Source organism: Limanda limanda, chromosome 16, assembly GCF_963576545.1.
Source record: "Limanda limanda chromosome 16, fLimLim1.1, whole genome shotgun sequence".
Lineage (NCBI taxonomy): Eukaryota > Metazoa > Chordata > Actinopteri > Pleuronectiformes > Pleuronectidae > Limanda > Limanda limanda.
This window is the reverse complement of record NC_083651.1, coordinates 18651962-18666421: the sequence shown is the minus strand read 5'-3', so window position 1 is coordinate 18666421 and position 14460 is coordinate 18651962. Positions and strand designations below refer to the sequence as shown.

Here is a 14460-nt window from a genome sequence, read left to right as displayed (position 1 = left end):
TGACTTTAGGGTTCATGAGCAAATATTTAGAGTGGAGGGAGGACAGGAAATGACAAATTGAGTCACTTTAAATATATATATATATGGTGTTGGAGTTGTCACTGCACTCACAAAGCACAGAACCAGAAGTCAAATCCAGTTTTACGCACTTCAGATGTCCATGGACTCTGGATCAGATCCTCAAAAGCGCATGCAAAGCCCCCTATTAGTATCACCCAGCTCCCTTTTACCAATTACACCTCCACATCCTTCTCTCAGCATTGATCTCCTCTGTGTTCAGCGTGACAGGTGCAGCGGGGCCGACGCACAAATTCAGGGGTTTTTTGGCGTCTCCCTTCCAGCCAATGGCGGCGCGTCTGGAGCCGAGTCTGGTTGGATTCGGGCTGATGGTCGGGCACCTGTGCCAATCACAGCGTCCGGAGGAGGAGCTAAAGGGCTCGGAGGTGTGTCTGAGGAGCACGAGTCGACGGCTGCATACTGTATCCAACTCCGGGAGTAATGGCATGAGTGTTCTGCTTTATACTGTTTAGACGAGCCCGGCAGTGCGCGCGTTTTTGGAAACTAATTTTTCTGACCATTCCTGCCGTCACGTCCCAACTTGAGCCTGCGGCGCAGGCGCAGAGCGGTCGGAACCAAACTGTAAACTTAGTCCAAAGCGGTCAAAGTCCCCAAAGTCCCGAGCTGAAGAGGCTCCAGGACGCGAGCCGCTCATCCTCTGCGCTCGTCTGGAGGAAGGATACGCCGCTGGACATGTGAATTTAAAAGGAGATACTCGCCAGGCACAACGATGAAACCAGCGACCACCCCGTGCTGCTTCGGCTTCCTGCTGACCTGCTTCTTGTTTGGGTCGAGCTCCTCTCAACCAGGTGAGTGCACGACACCCCGGTCCTGAGCCCCGGTGCCGGGAGCCCGGTGCGCACTGAGCGCAGAGGCACAACACTTTCCTCCTTATTGTTCCTTTTACGCACGGACCCAGCGGGGGGTCTCACTGATGCGCATCCCACTCCTTGTGCCGTGATTGTGTTGGAGAAACGCCTTTTACACAGTGGACAGGGATGGCGTGTGTACAGGGGACAGGCGCACAGGTGACGGTGCCAGCAGCTTGGAGCGATGCGTTTCTCATGCTGTGATTGAACCGAATGAAGAATTGCTCTGTCTCCTTCGTGCACAGAGCGGCACTGTTGAATCTGGAGAGAAGGGAGAGCGTTTCATGTCCATCGCACTTGTCCCTTTAGACTCGGTGTGGACAAACACGCACGACCCCGCGTTACTGGGAGCTCGTCTTCTCTCCTGTGGATGTGCAAGCTCTGTTCCAAAAGTTCTGTCTTTACTGTTTTTCCTTTTCTTCCCCTTCATGCGCACTGATGTGTCCCTGTAACAGCGGAGGGATAATGAGCTGAAACCCCGGCGTCGCCTGTTGGTTTATTGCTTGCTTTATTTCAAATATCGCTTTGGGAAAGAAGGTTGTATTTAACAGCACACAGTTGGAACCGCAGTCTCATTTGCACAATGTGTGATTACCGAACTTCTGTTGACGGTCACGTAGGGACTCGTTTGGAAACGTTCCTGTCGTAGTTGTGTTCCAGCGCCGATCTGTGTCCTGCACCTGTGCACCAGGGTGATTTACTGGGGAACTTTCATCCGTACGCGTTCTGTAATCTGGATAAAAAGCAAAGCGGATTAACGTAAAAATCTCATTATTCCCTCATTTAAAAGGAGGCACCCTCGGGGGACCGGTTTGGACCACAGGTTGGACACGCATTCGGCGGCAGTACCGAGTGCACAGCGCAGCGGCGCTCTGTACGCACAAGCAGGTGCACTCACCAAGTGTGTGTGTGAGAGAGAAGAAAGAGAGAAAGAGAGAGAGGTTTGCAAATGTCACATAGTATCGACCAAAGCAAACCACTGCCATCACCAATCAAGCAGGACCACGATGGTGATAAGACGTGTCAGTTACGCACATGCGTTCTTCTTCTCCATCCAGCACTTCTCTCTGACTCCTCACTCCCGCTTCGTTAAACTGGTCCGACCACATATTTAGAGTTGATGTAAACGATGCAGGGAAAGTGATTCAGCCGCATGTACACACATGCAAACCCTATTCAAGCCTGTGCGTAGTCTTTTCAATTTGTCAACACCATTGTTTAAAATCTGAAGCCTCTTGTCGTTTGTGTAATGAGTCGCACTGTGATTCTCTTCGCTGCTTAACACTTATAATACAACACAAAATATATTCAAGCACAGATCATGTTGGTAGCCTAAAAAAACATTTCGACATGTTTTACACTTCATCCCATAACCTGGAATTACGCACAGTTTAACACGCAGACCCACCAAAAAGGGGGAACTGGGAGAGAGAGAGAGAGAGAGAGAGAGAGAGAGAGAGAGAGAGAGAGAGAGAGAGAGAGAGAGAGAGAGAGAGAGAGAGAGAGAGAGAGAGAGAGAGAGAGAGAGAGAGAGAGAGAGAGAGAGAGAGAGAGAGAGAGAGAGAGAGAGAGAGAGAGGAGGACGTCATCCTGTCGTTCTAAGCTCAAAACGCTGCCGTGCGTAAATATGATGACAAAAGCGCAAAGTAATTCTTCTTAAAGAAAAGTTGGAGAAATCTTAGTCATTTATATATGAGTAAATTAGTTATATCCCCTCCCGGCACATTCTGTGTTCAAGCAAGCGAGCTGCATTTCATGGAGGGAAATAAAACATTTTTTATTTTAACACAACAAATGGAACCTAAAAAACTCTGATTCCCCTCTGGACCACTTCACCTCGCAGTGTTTCAATAACCTGTCTGGTGTGATTCCCCCCCCCCCCCCCCCCACACACACACACACACACACACACACACACACACACACACACACACACACACACAGAGACAGACAGACTGATAGCACCTTAGGTAGAGCTACACGTCTTGTGCAAAATGTATTTGGAAGTTGAAGGAACCAAAAAAAAAACGTATTCACGAACCAAAGAAGAAGAAGAGGAGGAGCGGCTGGTATGAATATCAGTGCGCGAATTTGTGTGCGTGCGGATTAAGCTCTGTCACTGAGAGGGGATTGGCAGAGAAAGGCACCGTGACAGCGTGTGCGTGTGTGTGTGTGTGTGTGTGTGTGTGTGTGCGCGCAGGAGACGCACAATCGGCTTTTTCACCAGCTTCCTCGACGCGAGCTCGTATCTCCCCCTTAATGACTCATTAAAAACGTAATGCTCCGTGATAAATTGGGCTAAATTCATGTGAAATGTTCCACTGTCGGTTTGACATTTCTCTCAAATGTCACCTTTTTCTGAAATCAGACACCTGTCCTATAGATCCACTCATGTGTGGTTCAGACCAGTCTTGAAGTTCCCCCAGTCCACGTGGGGGGGGAGCAACACAGATACAGCTGTTCATATTACCAGTACAGGTGAAGATGCTGAGTCTGCCACAGGAGTCCCCCCCCCCTGCTCCTCGGTTTCCTGCAGCTGGAGGACCTAGGCGGGAGAGATGCATATGACTGCAGCTGCTGGAACTCAACCATATGGTCATTCTTCCCAAAACTCGATCAATGTTGATGAATATTCATATAGTTTGGGCGCAGGAGTGAATTCACATCATCTTCCCTAAATGTGTGTGTGTGTGTGTGTGTGTGTGTGTTTTCAATTAGTGTTATCACTGCAATGAAGATAAACTCCATCCTTAAATTACCCTCTTTCTCAGCCCCGGAGCGATTCCCTCTCTCTCCCCGTCTGAATTCTGACTCACAGGACGGAATTGGCTTCCTTCTAGAAACGATAGTTATGAGTATATTTGGTGGTTACACCTTCGACTCCATCCTTTTTTTCCCTCACAGTGGCGCCAAGTGTTTGCCGGATTGAAAGTGACAGTGCTCTTCCCGTTGTGCGGCTCATAGGAGAGTTCACAGTATATCAAAATGTTTACAAGGGGTCGAGAGAGCCACAGAGAGAGGGTGAGAAATAAAAGGGGAGGGGGGGTTGGATTTATCATTTCTTTCTCTCCCACTCTCACCAAGCTCGAGACTGACATTTCTTCTACACTATTCCTCATTGTGTCCGCTCGTTTTTCTGAACCGATGGGAAAGAATGGTGTCACATTTGGCGGCCCACACAGATCAGCCCGGCCACAAAGCCCCTCTCACAGTCATATCATCATAGTCATATGAAGGAGTTCTGACCCAGGTTTTCTTTTTATTATTTATTAGAAGAGTCTTTGATTATAGGAGGTGATCCACTTGAACTTGTCGGTAAGGAAAGGGCACGTGAAGCTCTTTTGTTTTGACAGAGCGTGAATCCCTACAGCAACAAATGTCAGAGTAAAAACATTCAATGCAGAGTCAACCTGTCAAATCAAAAGTAAAACACACAACATTCACTCCGGTCTTTGTCATTATCTATGTTGCTGTAACCAGACAAACTAAATAACCCAAATGGCCAAAACACACCCGCCCCAGAAGAGTTATTCTCACCACTTTCATTGTGTGTCCTCAGTATCCTGTGGATTTCACCCTGTACTCCGACAAAGAATAAAACACCTTCTGCTTGTGTGTGAGCTTGTGCTTTCTTTGCAGTGGAGTGGAAAACGTTAAGTTTCCTATAAATCTCCCCCACTTCTCGACAAACTGCTTTCGGAAGCACTGGCATCAATAATACATGTGTCGCACCCACAATGCCACCCAGCGACCCCCCGATGAAGAATCACTCCAATATTCCAACAGGGATCGAACGTGCGTGCGAGTCTATGACCTTATTCTCCCTATAGATGTTTTGTTTTTTAATCTCTAATCTCTTGTAATATCCTTTAATTCCAACCATAGGGACTTTTGCACTTGTATCACATTGTTGGATCACAACACATTCCTTTGTCCTGGGTGACAAGACGACATTAAAGTAACTACGACGCTCCCCAGACACTGTTTTCCAGTTGTGACATGTTGATGGCCTAGTTATAGTCGGACTGTCTGCGGCGCCCAGGAATGATTGGATCATATCCGATGTGACCTTTACAAGTGCCGCACGCTCATTCATCACCTGCACTTGTAAACGCACCATGCATGTGCGTGGACGTGGCTATCGCATGTCCTCTTCGTGAAGGATGTCATAATTGGATCGGAGAGTCACCAGTGTCTGTTCCGGCTCAATGTGTCCAGCTGTTTATCACTCGCGTACTTAAAATGCAAACTCGTCCGAGGCCTGGGTTTACGAGCAATTGGATTATGGCGGTTTTGATGAGGTTTGTTGGGAGTGGAATGCTTGTTGCCGTTTTCCCTCCGTCTATTTCCCCCTGATTTTTAAGGTTCTTCTTCTCTTCGGGTAAATTGAGCGAGCTCTGTGCGAGAATGAAAGAGAAGGGAGCAAGAGAGAGACTCGCCAAAATAGATATACTGATAGCCTCTGTGCCGGCCCTGAGCGCTGACTACACAGCAACCTGAGTCCTTCATTAACAAGGTAGCGCCAAACACACTCATGTGCACGAAGACAAGAGGGCTCCCGCTTGCTGTCGCTGACAATATCCGAGCGCTAGTTTAGACAGATTGGGGACTAACTTCCAGTAGTGGAGGAAATCCGTCCACTGCGATTTAATTAGGTTGGCAAATGTGCGTTTAGGGCCACCAAGCAGATGCTTGCAGCATGAAAAACGACGGACGTCTCGGGGCTTCTGGTAACAATCAGGCTTTCTGAGTGTGCTGTAATGGAATCGACACAAACAACACTCAAGAAAAGAGGCCAAGCTATACGGTGGAATGCACAGTGCGGAAAACTGTCAGTCAAAAATCTAAGCTAAGACTTTTTTCTCCCTGCACGTTGGGTGGTGCAAGGTTATCAGAGGGAATACGTTACTTTCACGAAAAGGAAAGTCTGTATTAATATAAATGGTTTGACTCCAAAGTCAACCAGCATCTTTCTTCCCCCCCCCCCCAAGTGAAAAATCACGACCAAAATTTGCGGTTGACTTCAATTTTTCGGAGAAACAATCACATGGTTCATAGCTCTTCAAAATGAAACGTGCACAACTTGAATTGTTCGGTCAACATATACATCCTTCAAAATGTTGTGTGCCGTTAATGACCTGACGTCCACCAGTGCAGAGTGGTGGCCAGTGCGCCTCACACGTACTCCACTGTACCCCCCCCCCCCCCCCCCACGCTCACACACACGGACCCACCTGCTCCTACTGCCTTCACCCTTGGTCGTCACATCCTGAGTACGTGGCAAACGTGTGAGATCCAGGCCTTTACTCCTGCGCTCGCCAAACAATGATGATGTTGGGGGTGGTGATGGGGTGGGGTGGGGGGGCAGGCATCATGTATGTCTGTCAGTATGTGAGACTTTTGATCCCCTTTGTTGTCGCTGCTGCTCTTGGCACAATGAGCCCGTCTGTCCTCTGCATCCGCCTGCAGGCTGGCAGGCACCAACCCCCTTTTTTGACAACCACATTTTTTGAGGGTTTCAAAATGTTGGTGACAAAGGCTCCGGCAAACATGCGCACACTCCGTGTTTGTGTGTCTGTGTGTGTGTGTGGTGACTGTGGTTCTCGGCGTTTGTGTGCGCGGCGGCATGGTTGGGGGGGATAGAGGGTGACTGACAGACTAACCATGCTCCGGAGAGACTCTCTTTCTGCTCCACTGTCTGCTTGTTCCACTTCCTCCACCCACCCTCTGCCTTCATCTGTGGCTTTGTAAGCCTCCACATAATGTGGGAGCATTAAAATGACAATGGAAATTATGGCTAATCTTTGTTAAGACACACTCATTACCGTCGTGTTTCAGAATGAGAGTCCGACGATAAGAGTTGGGTCCGCCGTGTCTCTTTTTTTCCTTCTTCCCTCTGTGAAGCGACAGCCTGACACATTGGAGTGATGTGTTTTATTCTCACTTCTTTTTTTTTTTGTGTGTTATTTTTCTATTCCCGCTTACAGCTAATAATGGTGGCGAACATATGAAAGGATGATAATAGCCTGACAACTTGGGCATGAAAGACTAGCTCTACCTTCAAATGAGCTTTTCATGCAGTTCTGCATGTGGGTGTGTGTGGGTGTGTGTTAAAGGGCTGATTTCTCTCGTCTCCCCTCCCCTCTCTGTCTCGTTCCTCTTTTAGTAATCCCCTTCTAAAATATTCATAGCTAATCTGCATTTACAATGTAATTACAGACGGGCTTTGAGTGGTATCGGATATGGCCGGCGGGACACGGGCTTCACGCAAAATCTTGATTTGGTGATTTGTACGCCTGAATAAATATGAAAGAGCCGTGGGATGTGGTTAAAGGTTGAAAGTAAAAATTGGAAAAAAAACATTTAAAAAAATTGAAATTAAAACAAAAAAAATGATGTTCTTAACTACTTAGCCGGCCAGTGCACCTGAAGCATTAGCTGTCGATCATAGCAACCCATGTGAAATATATATATCTAACAGAGGCCTTGCATCTAAAAGGAACTGCTCCATGTTTGTGATATTGCTCCTCACACAGAATTAAATAAGTCACACAACTATCTCTCTCTGTCTCTCTGTTTTGCCCCCTCCGCTCCAACCCTGCTGCCAGCTTTTGGGGGGTGCTGCCGCTGCTGTCCTCCGTTCAGTGCTAATGGAGCGGCGTGCCCCGTGTGCTATTCTCGCAGGTCGATTTTTCACTTGTGATAGAGGTGAGGGTGGTGGTGGCGGCGGCGGAGGGGTGGCGTCCTTTTAAATGAAGCACTTGGCGTTTGTGACCTGTAATGAATGAGTTTGCAGTCAGTCATGGCAGCTGTAAGGAGACATCTGGGAGCGAGGGAGGCGGAGGGAGAGATTCAGACTTCACCGGGAAACAGTTTATCTATGCGAGGCTGAGGAAGAATGGCTGCGTCAAACATGCTATCGCTCCCACGGAAAAAGAAGAAAGGTTCAACCACGAAGAATTTCACTTTAATACCATCAAGATTTATATTAAATCACAATGATTTAACTCTGGGGGAGAAAAACGTAAAATGTAATACAACAAGCACAGTTTAAACCCATGGCTGAGGAGCATGAGCGCAGAAGTCCCGGTCTGACCATTATTTACAAGGGTTATTATTCATCTGGGTGAGGATGAGGAGAAACACAGGCCGTGATGAAGAACGAAGCACGCAGTCGAACAGGCTGAGACAAAGAGAATGAACAGAAAAATAAAGCAAAAATGAATGATCGGTTTTGATTTCCTGCTTTTCTCAGCCGTGCGTCAATTCTGCACAAACATGAAAATCTAACATGGGAATTATTCTAACATTTATAATGACCTAAATAAATACTACCCTTTGCACAATGACTCGTGGCTTAACACGGAAAGATCGGTTGAGTTCACAAAGCGTGTTTTGGTAGTTTTGTATCGGAATTATTGATTTATTTACTTCATTTTTTTCTCTGTTGCCACAGAGAGACAGAAAGAGAGAGAGGGAGCCTGAGCCAGAAAATACAGGAGCTCGGTGGAATAATTGAGTCGTTAATATTGATCAACAGCTCTTTCAAATACCACATTACAGTCATTTATGTCCCTTTTAACCTCAGCCACAGATACATTCAACTTTATCTAAAGAAAGAATCTGTATTTTCTGGGGATGTCCATTGAGGTTTTTAGGCCTTTTTAACAGGATCAGTATCTGCTGGCAGATAAAAGCCAAGAAAGATTAGAGCATCTTCATGAAAAGGGGACATCATACATTTCATTTATCTTTGAACAGGTAGTTTTTTAAATATAAATTCACTGTTGCAATAAGAGCGCCTCAAAGGAAAACGCTGTTTCAAGCCCGTATTAGTGCGGCTGTCGCTGGCGTGTGAGGCAGCAGTCACCTTGCAGCCGAGCAGGAACAGAGCAGCTCTCTTTCCCCCTTTGGATGTGAAGGTACATAAAGCACAGGATGAGAGAAGCAGGAAAGGCAATTGACCTTGGCTGCTTTTGGAGGCTGGCTATAGAGCCATACGGATGGATGCTATGGTTCTGCAGCTTTGCGGGAGCGAGGGATGGATGGAGGGAGGGAGGGAGGGAGGGTGGAAGAAAGGGACAGTGCTGAGCGTGGCACTTAGCGTTCGGTGTGGGAAAGCAGTTTTTTAAAATGCACGCATAAAAAAAAAAAGTTCAAAATTGAACAATGCTGCAAAAAAAAGGGATAGCTGTAAAAGTCGTTGATGAGAATGTGCGTGTCTGTGGAACATATCTTTTCTTCTTGCAGGATCTCAAATGAGTGTATATCAAATGTGAAAGGAGCTGACTAAGTGCAGCCCGGGTCCGGAGCCAATCCGGGCTATTTCCCCCCCCGCCGCGCCAGCCTGTTTACCTGAGACAGGGGTGTTTTATCTCAGCATGTCACTAGTGCACGTGTAAACACACACGGGGGGGTGCACTGCATTTCATACTGTGCTCAGCAACCCTGCCTTTGTTCCAAAACCTCTCTCCCACAGAGAGACATCATCCCCCTATGGCAAGGTGAATAAGGGTGCTGATATACGATTATTTGTAGCAGCCAGAGTGAGACAGAGACGAAAGGGATGGCAGAGTGGGAGACAAAAAAAAAAAAGAAGAGAGGAAGTCTCCTAATTTTAGCCGCGAGAAGGGCAGCCGGGCGGCCGCCTGCACAGGAGGAGAGGTGTCTTTCGGCAGGGAGAGGACACGGGTGAGTGTCTTGGGAGTCTTGGTTAAAGCGGTTGCTATCACAGGAGCTGGACGGACAATTAATCAGCAGCAGCCCAGAGGGGGTGCAGGGACTCTGACAGGGATACTTCATTCTGCCTGGCACACACACGCACACAAGCACACACACACAGACACACACACACACACACACGCACAGATCTCAGGACAGACTCAGCCCGATGCTTCCCCTCACTCATTTCTTTTTCCGCCCTTTGTCCTGATGGTACATCTTGTTTCCTTTCTTCTTCATCTGCCTTCTCCCTCCTCCTCCTCCTCCTCCTCCTCCTCCTCCTCCTCCTCCTCCTCCTCCTCCTCCTCCTCCTCCTCCTCCTCCTCCTCCTCCTCCTCCTCCTCCTCCTCCTCCTCCTCCTCCTCCTCCTCCTCCTCCTCTTCCTCTCCTCTTATGTGTTTTATTCCCTGAACCTCTCGTTAAGTTAAGACTCCCTCTCCCGACCCGGCGGCCGACTCCGAACTCTGCACAAGTTTGAGTCTCTCGCAGCGGTAGTAGAGCGAGGGACAGGGAGGTCGGGACAGAAGAGCAATGAGGTGAGATAGGGAGGACCGGTGGCTATACTTCACCTTAACTGCCCCCCCCCCCCCCCCCCCGCCCTCCTCCCTGAGCCCAGCCCTCCATTTGTGCCCCTCTCTCCTCCGCTCTGTCTCAACGCGGCTGGAACCGGGTGATTGATGGATCCAGATTTGACATGGCCCAGTTCACCCGAGGGCGTCAGCAAGGACACTGGTGAGATTTAGCCAGATGCCGGGTGGAGGCAGACAGGGACGGTGGAGGAGACAAAGAGAGGCAGCGGGCTGTGGTGGACACCGTTGACCGCCGTACCTTGCCAGGGTTTCTGGGATGAGTCAGCATTTTTCCTCAAACGGTGCACCTGGTAACAGTTTCACCATTGTGTCACCCTGTGGGTTTTCCACCATTTTCTTTCTTTTCTTTATTGAATTACAGCACATAGGGACTTCTTACTGGAGAGCAATGGATTTTTTGAAAGTTTGCAATAGTTTTTAACCAGGAGTTCCCTCACCAGATACAATGCATTTATTAATTTCATCATCTGTTGATGTTGCTCATCTTCAACCTCTCGCTGTAGCCATGTTGTTGTTTTCATCGGCGGTTTTCAGAGATGAACTCCAGAGAAAGGTCGCCTGTCACATGTGAACAACACAGCAGGAGATTCTCGGGTCAAGTGCGTTCACAGCAACACAGAGATCTCCTGAGCGTTCAGACGAGGCGGGGGGGCGCAGCCTGCAGGAGGCAGGACGTATTAATTCTGGTGCGGAGGTCACATGTTTGTGTTTACAGCACACCAACACTGACCCGTGTCACCATAACCTCTTGAATCTCATTATCTTTCAAAGTTGACATCCTCGTCTATGCCTTCTACTTGTATGGCCCCTTTTTAAAAAATATATATATTTGTATTATTTATTTATTATTTTGTCCCGTCATCAACCTGCCCAGTCACTCGCAGCCAATCCTCCGAAACATCTCCTGCTGTGGGTCACACATTCTGACATTATCCAGAGTTTTAACCAGGATCTGACTTGGATATTTACCTTATACATGTCAGCTCATACATGTACCTACAGTGAGTCCAGTGGAGTAGTGGCTGCGTGCTGCGCCCCCCCCCCCCCCCCCCCCAGGAGGGTCCTGGTCCTCTCTAGTAAGCAAACACCCACTTGACACGGAGCCAGGCGAAGGGGGAACAAGGCGCTCAGTGTGTCCGTGCTCCGAGTGCTTTGTCCTGGAGGAGGCTCCCGCCGTGGCTCCTGGCTCCCGGCTCCACGTGACTCGCCTGGAAATGAGGGAGGCACTTGTCTCCTGGACGTTGTCTGGACGGGGACGGGCCCTTTTCACATCAGAGCTTTTAGGCAAAATGTAGCTGAATGCTTCCCAATGTTGACACAGGATGACATGTGCTTGATTTGCCAGAAAACACTCACATACAGAGAGTCATAAATCAATGTCACATTTATTTTTTAGATGAAATGTGCATCACAGGTAAAGTGGCTGACTCAGCCCTACAAAGACTTTGGGACTTTGGCTGAATGAAAACATTAAAAATAAGTTTGTGGACAAAATGATTGAAAGAGAAATAATACTGCAGAGCTTTGTGGGTATTTTTTTCCAATTCCTTTTTGTTCAGCTCTGGTTTTACAACTTTGTTAGCTGCCTAATTCTTATCTGAAAACTTGCTTGTCTCCAGATGCTTTCTTATATAATTCCCATGCAGCGGAACTGTATATGCATGAAAACAACTTTCTTTCCCTCCCACACTACAATAGCTGAACAATTTTGACAAATATATTTCTCTTACTATACATACAGCAGTCTGTATTTGGAAGAAGGATTGAGACAGACGCAGCCAGCAGAGGCATGAGTATCCTTTAACCACAGCAACACTCAGGTCCTCACATCATCATTTTCCACATGCTCCATTTTCACCTTCCACAGCAAAACACAAAGCTGATGTTTTTAAGCTTCACTCGCACTCTGGAGTCCACTGAGGCCATCTCAGTCTCTGAATGACGAGACACTCCAAAATGGGGCCAAAATGGAAAGGAGAGGATGTCTTTTCAAACTTAACTAGACCGAATGTACTCTCACTTTCTTAAGGAATGATTCAGAAAAGTACAAAACTCAGCGAGAGATGCAATTTCACCTCTGCACCTTACCTGCCTGCCTCAAGTCCTCCCAGCAAATAGGCAGATTCATCCCCTCAGTTCTGGCAATATCGTCCAATCACTCTGAGTGTAGGGGGACGAGTGCATTGTGTATGTGTCACTGAGCTGTCTCAGAGCTGCAAAAACAACAACAACAACAACAGGTATCTTCTGCTCTTCCCTCTCACCGCAGACACACTAACCCTAACCCACTTTATGCTTTTTTTTGCTCTCTGTCTGCTTTGGCAGCGATGTGAAGTCAATGGGATGAATAAAACATACCTGAATCAGAGCCCTCTACCCTGGGAAATGTCAAGCTGTCAGTATAGCTTAATGGGAAAACATAGGGCTGGTCCCGACGGTCGGACAGTTTATCGCACAAAGCACCTACAAACCAGGCCGGTTGGTTTCTTTTGTGCATCGCAAACACACAAACTCTGGTTTGCTTCACCTGGAAATGAGCACTGGTTGGCCCAACCATTTGTATCTGAACTATTTTATTTACAGATCATTGTTGTAGGAGGTTTTCATACGTTCTGCTGTGGTCAAATGTTCCCTTTTTAGCTCTGTAGAGTAAAGAACACACTTTTTCCAATTAAGTTTGATTCAGTTTCCGTTTCTGTGAAAACCTGTGTGCACCCCTGCTGCTGCAAACCGCTTTAGGTAAGAGGACATCCTCTAGGTTGCACATGTAATGTGCATTTCCTTCACCTGCTCTGTCGCTGAAACAGCACCATTTAACACACATTACTACACACTCTGCACAACACTCATATCAGCCAGTGGAAGCCAACCCCTGCAGCTAATTATCTTTAAATTAGGGCTGAGGTCTAGGTTTAATTGGGCCTCGCCATGAGGAGGGTTGAAGCTCCACACTAACTCCAGCAACTTCAGCTGCCAAACCTCATCAGCCTAATGGAGACTCAAACACTGAGGGCCCTCGGGGGCTGGCCTGACTTTCTGCCTTGTGCCAACCGACACACACACACAGACACACACACAGACACAGACACACACAGACACAGGAATACCGAAAGACAAGTCAGATGATAGAGACATGATGACGTTAAAAGCAGGTTGTGCATTAATGTGTGTGTGACAGAGGAGTTGAACTTTTTAATTGCATGATTTAAATAAAGACTGCGGTGTAAGTACGGCACTGTTCCTACCTGTCATTAACATCCGTCCCCAGTGATCGGATCACAAGTAGGCAGCCTCTGGTCCATCAGTTCACACCTGGCACTTAGAATATGTCCTCACATGCGTCTCAAGTGACCCCTTGTGATCAGATCTCGCTTTCTTGCTTTAAATACCAATGTACGTTATTAGGAGAGAAAAAAAAATAGGTGTTATATGCAACAATTATATAATTTGTCTATTTTGTTCAGAATCAGAATTCTTTTTATTGCCACGTATATTTGAATATATTGGAAATTGCCATGGTGTGGTTGGTGTTTCAAACAATGTATGAACCCAGAGAAATCTCCAATTTTATTCAAAGCAATTTTGGTCCCCTTTTCAATTGCATCACATCTGCTTTACCTGATGTTTTGTCCGTCTTTACTACAGTTTCAAATAATGGAGAGGAATGCTGTTTGTATTTGTCACTTGTAGTGGATCACAATTATGTATCGACGTTTGATACACGTTCTGTAAAATCATTTAAATTGGGGCTAAATTACCGGTTCTGAAAATTACCTTTAATAGTTACCGCCTTGTCTATTTCCAGGGTTTTGTTTGTATTAATTGTATCCAAATAAAGCAAACAAGCTTCCCAAGCCCAACCTGTTTCAACAGACGGTGAACAGACCTTGCACTCGAAAACGATGATTTGGAACTCTCAATAACTCCTGAATAGTCCATGGCTATCCTCAAGCTTGGCCTGATGCAGCACAAAATCTCTCCGTATTCAGCAAATCTATTACAAGAATTGGTCTGCTGGTTCTTTTGTAGCCATCTGGTGTAAGGTAGGCTGTCTGCCCTCTGGAAAAGAGAAAATACTCCTGGAAGAAAACAGGAGGCTGCAGCCAACCTGAGCACGGATCTCATTCTTCCATGCCAGTGCCTGTCTTTTACCTTTATTCCCCTGCCATCTTCTTCTGCTGTGGAAATCACAAATCTGCTGTTAACACTCAAAACAGGGAAGT

The 14460-nt window shown here is 47.1% G+C and overlaps 1 protein-coding gene across 2 annotated transcripts in view; it reads left to right on the top strand.

The window, feature by feature from the left end:
* Positions 1–491: 491 nt before the first annotated feature.
* LOC133021550 (receptor tyrosine-protein kinase erbB-4-like) overlaps positions 492–14460 on the top strand; it is a 294248-nt gene continuing 280279 nt past the window's right edge. For both annotated transcript variants that reach the window (XM_061088453.1, XM_061088452.1), the window contains exon 1: positions 492–866. In XM_061088453.1, coding sequence (XP_060944436.1) covers positions 788–866 — 79 coding nt within the window. In that variant the 5' untranslated portion in view covers positions 492–787. The remainder of the gene's footprint in view (positions 867–14460) is intronic.